General features: G+C 33.8%; 1 protein-coding gene across 13 annotated transcripts in view; it reads left to right on the top strand.

Annotated features, from left to right (window-relative positions):
* The window catches only part of LOC144980856 (protocadherin-19-like), a 130,492-nt gene that overhangs the window by 117,833 nt on the left and 7,659 nt on the right, over positions 1-5,000 (top strand). For all 13 annotated transcript variants that reach the window (XR_013646976.1, XR_013646977.1, XM_078928720.1 and 10 more), the window contains 3 exons: positions 345-394; positions 2,225-2,500; positions 3,182-3,350. Coding sequence is in view for 11 of the 13 variants with exons in the window: in XM_078928720.1 (XP_078784846.1) it covers positions 345-394; positions 2,225-2,500; positions 3,182-3,350 (495 nt within the window). In the remaining 2 variants the exon portion in view is untranslated. The remainder of the gene's footprint in view (positions 1-344; positions 395-2,224; positions 2,501-3,181; positions 3,351-5,000) is intronic.

Below are 5,000 nucleotides of genomic sequence, written 5' to 3'. Positions count from 1 at the left end.
ATCATGATTCTTTAATGTAAATGTTGCTGCTCGAAGCTCGAAGAAATATATAACAATGTGAAATTGAATGCAAGCTTCAATTTAATATACGAAAACAGATAGAATGGACGTTAACAACGCCACTACCACGTCATCTCATTCATCTGCAGTGTTTCATTCATCCTGTTTGTTGATAAAGTGGAAACCAGAAACATCCATTTTATCTGTTCTCGTAATTAAATTGAAGATTACATTAAGTTTCACATTGTTATTTATTTCATTATCCTTTATTGGCTTAACTAACCGAGGGATGAGTTTCTTCGTGTGTTAATATAATTTTCTATGAATGTTTGTGTTTTCTGCAGGCCGTAGATCCAGGAGATACGTTGTCATATAAACTACTCAACCATGACAAGTAAGTCAGATCTTTGTGTTAAAATGTGTGACTTGTCGTCTATCAACTTGGTACTATTACTATTACTAGAGGGGAAGGGGGGGGGCGATAGCTCAGTTGGTAGAGCACTCGCTTCACAATCAAACGGACCGAGATCGATTCCGGGTGCAGTCGAGATTTTTTCTGACTTCACCCCTCCCCCCCCCCCCTGTCCACCCAACAGTGATTGATAGCTGGGTCTATTTGATCTGGAGGAAAGTATTTTGCGATAGACTAGCGACTAGCGATAAACTCTGGTTCCCCGGGCCTAATGGCTCTGAGGGACAACGTTGTTTTTTTTAATTTTTACTATTTCAGGGTAAACACGGTGCGCCGCAAAATTGAATTATAAGTTTAACATTTGAGAGATTTGCCAGTTGAAATAAATGTATTTATTAAAGAGAGTATTGTTTCCTCTCACGCGTCGAAAGATCATTTGCAATCCACCGCCTCAAAGCGGTCTTATGTAGGATGTTTTTGTTTTTTTAAGTTGAGCTTTTATATGGCGAAATATCCAATAAACGTGCGCTTTACAAAGGCTCCCTGACCAACAGCAACACTTAACATGTAGGCCGACACATGGAGACTGTTAGGCGATATTAACTTTTTTTCCGACAGAGACAACGCTATTAACGGCAAGGTACTCATTTTACACCTGAGTATGGTGAAATAATGTGAGTAAAGAGCCATTTTAAACGACTCAACCGTGCGCCGAACAAGGCTCGAACCCAGGACCTTCCTAAATGAAAGTAAGTGTCATACCACAAGACTACATAGTCGTTTAGATGCTAGTTGTTGAATTTATTGTTTAAAAAAACATAAAATACTTTAATATTAGCATTTGCTAATTGAAATTGATATGTTTTTATTTTTCATTGTATTTCTTTATTATTTGTTTTACGAATGTAAAGCGCATAGAGCCTGTTGAAATCGATGTAAGACGCTGTACAAATGCCATTTATTGTTTTATTTACAATCATTATTATTATTATTGTTATTATTATTATTATTATTATTATTATTATTATTATTATTATTATTATTATTCATAATAATAATATTGTTATTATTATTATTATTATTATTATTATTATTATTATTATTATTATTATTATTATTATTATTATTATTATTATTATTATTATTATTTTTATTTTTATTATTATTATCATCATCATCATATCATCATCATCATTATTATTATTATTAGTTATTATTATTATTATTATTATTATTATTTATTATTATTATTATTATTATTATTATTATTATTATATTAATATTATTATTATTATTGTTCTTGTTGTTGTTGTTATCATTATTATTATTATTAATATTATTATTATTATTATTATTATTTATTATTATTATTATTATTATTATTATTATTATTACTATTATTATTATTATTATATATTATTATTATTTTGTTGTTGTTGTAGTTATTATTATTATTATTATTATTAGTAGTAGTAGTAGTAGTAGTAGTAGTAGTAGTAGTAGTAGTAGTATAGTAGTAGTAGTAGTAGTAGTAGTAGTAGTAGTAGTAGTAGTAGTAGTAGTAGTAGTAGTAGTAGTAGTAGAGTAGTAGAGTAGTAGTAGTAGTAGTAGTAGTAGTAGTAGTAGTAGTAGTAGTAGTAGTAGTAGTAGTAGTAGTAGTAGAGCAGTAGTAGCAGTAGTAGTAGTAGTAGTAGTAGTAGTAGTAGTAGTAGTAGTAGTAGTAGTAGTAGTAGTAGTAGTAGTAGTAGTGGTAGTAGTAGTAGTAGTAGTTGTAGTTGTGGAATATATTTAATTTTGTTTTTCTCCACGCAGAATATTTTCCATAGATAGCCAGGGACGAATTCGTCTGATAGGTGAAGTGGACGATTTAAAACAAGACACATACGAAATCACAGTGGTGGTATCTGATGGGGGACAACCCAGTTTTGAAAGGGCTGCACTAGTAATAATTCGATTTCCTCCCTTGGATAACCCTGTTTTTGGAGCGTCAGTGGCTTCGGAGGAAGAGATGATTCCGATTGTTTTGGGCGCTGCGGCTGGTCTCTTCCTCATTTTGATTGTTATACTGGTCGTCTATGTTTTGAGAAAGTAAGCGGTTTGTTGTCTAGTGATATTGTTGTTGTAATTGTTGTTGTTGTTGTTGTTGTTGTTATTGTTGTTGTTGTTGTTGTTGTTGTTGTTGTTGTGTTATTGTTGTTGTTGTTGATGATGATGATGATGATGATGGTGATGGTGATGGTGATCGTGATGTGTGTTTTTTGTTAATGCTGCTGTTGTTGCTTTTGTTGTTGATGATGATAATGATGATGATGATGAGGAGGAGGAGGAGGAGGAGGAGGGGGAGGAGATATTATTACATTATTGTTGTTTTACTTTCGTTTTTGTTGTTGATTCTGAAGAAGACGAAGAAGAAAAAGAAGAAGAAGAAGATGATGATGATGATGATGATGATGATGATGATGATGATGATGATGATGGTGGTGATGATGATGATGATGATGATTATGATGATGATGATGATGATGAGGATTATGATGAGGTAGAGGAAGAGGAGTAGGAGGAGGAGGAGGGGAGTAGGACGAGAAAATTAGTAGCAACGAAATTACGCATGATTGTTTTAGGGGGGGGGGGTGGGCGGGGAATAATTCATATCTGTAGTAAATTCTATTTATTTTAGAATGTACTAAAAAACATTTTTTTAAAGTAAAAGCTAAAAAATCTGTATAATATTTAATTTCCTGTTGCCTTCTATTTTACTGTACTCTCCAGTCGCTTCAAGTACAAGGAGTACCTAGACAGGGTCAAGAAGCAACATCCGTCACAGGACCCCAAGGCTCTGGCCTTTAAAAAGAAGACATTGAGTAAGAAAAGCGGCTCGAAATTGGACAGGATTGAGTTTAGAGAGGAGGACGAGATTGAGGGGTCAACTTCTATACAGGTAATAATAATAATAATAATAATAATAATAATAATAATAATAATAATAATAATAATAATAATAATAATAATAATAGTAAATGGCCCGTTGCCACAGGCTCTAAGCGCTTTACAGTGATATAAAACAAAACATATTATGGTAAGACAAGTGTTGATGGAAAAGTGATACGAATTCAATTTAACAACAACAAAATATGATAATAGAATTGCAACTTCTATACACATAAAAAAAATAGCAGGAACGAAATTGACGTCACTCAGCTGTTTGTTATAAAAAATATTTTTTTAAATAAAAAATAATTATAAATAAAAGAGGAAATTTGTCTTTAGGGTCTATTCCAAGGGAAGACTGGAATAACCCAGGCGCCAGCCGCAGTGCAGCGCCGCAATGTGAGCTAGGGCTAGGTGACTTGCTCAAGACCACACAACGAGGCAGGTAGTCGAACTCGGTACCTTTTGGGTACGAAGCAAAGACCATACCGCTGAGCCACGCTGTCCCCCTTGTATTTAGTCAGTCACTTTTATGAGTAGTTCTCACTAAATTGTAATAATCAGACTATAAACGTTTAAGGTTACACTGTTTAATTTGTTTGTGTGTGTGTGTGTGTGTGTGTGTGTGTGTGTGTGTTGGTACGTTATATCTGAGAGTCAGCAGTCATGCTGAAGCTCTATTCTCAACACAAACACATAGAGACGATCGGTGTACCCTGCCATGCCCTCAAAACGTTATTAGTAAGTTAACGACGTTGAAGAAAAACGAAGATCTGTCCTTAGACTCTGAGCACAGATCTTCATTTTTCTTCAACGTCGTTCGTCGATCGTTGTAGGTTGAGAACGTGATCGTTAACGTATTATTATGTCGTGATGAACCAGGCTTTGCAAAGCCAATTTAAAATCAAAATAATAAACAAAAATAATTTAACAGTTTCAAAATATTATAACAAAATGCCAAATATGGAACGTTTCGGGTTCAAACCCCTTCTTCAGCCAACAACAATAATAAAAAACAAACAATAAAGACATAATATATACATTACTAAATTCCAGATCTGGAATTTAGTAATGTATTTACAATGCAATTGAAATTTGGCACGGGTTTTTCTCAGCAGATATGATTTCTTGTCACTAAATTCTCTCAGATTAAATTTTTTTTTGGTCTATTTGTACGATTGATATAGCGGGAAGAAATGATGTATTGTGTATTTTATCTAAACGCACACCATCAATACACAAATGCCATGTTTACCGACTTGACATTGAACACCCAATTGGATTCAATCGTCTGATGTCACGTCGCCCAGCAACGGCGGTCATCGTGGTTCTAAACAAAGAAAATCGGTTCTTTTTATTCTTTATGCTGGCTAGAACTGTTCATATGTCTTGTAATCAGAATATGTAACAGTCAAAACATGATCAGATTTTTAATGTTTATTTTTCCTCTGGATAGGCTTTTATGCTCGTTGGAGAAATATTTCATAAGGGCGTCCGCCATTATTCCGATAGTTTAGAGCCAGTTAGTAAGTTACCATGCGTCATTAGAGGGAAGTGACGTTACGACTGTTGAAGCGTATTACGGAAGGAACACCCAATGTTTCAGGTCTCCATCATTTTAGAAATTCATTATCCAGTACCTAGTATCTACATTCCGACA

This window comes from Berghia stephanieae, chromosome 10, assembly GCF_034508935.2.
Source record: "Berghia stephanieae isolate SIO BIC M18660-M18661 chromosome 10, UCSD_Bste_1.3, whole genome shotgun sequence".
Classification (NCBI taxonomy): domain Eukaryota; kingdom Metazoa; phylum Mollusca; class Gastropoda; order Nudibranchia; family Aeolidiidae; genus Berghia; species Berghia stephanieae.
This window is presented reverse-complemented; position numbering and strand designations above follow the sequence as displayed.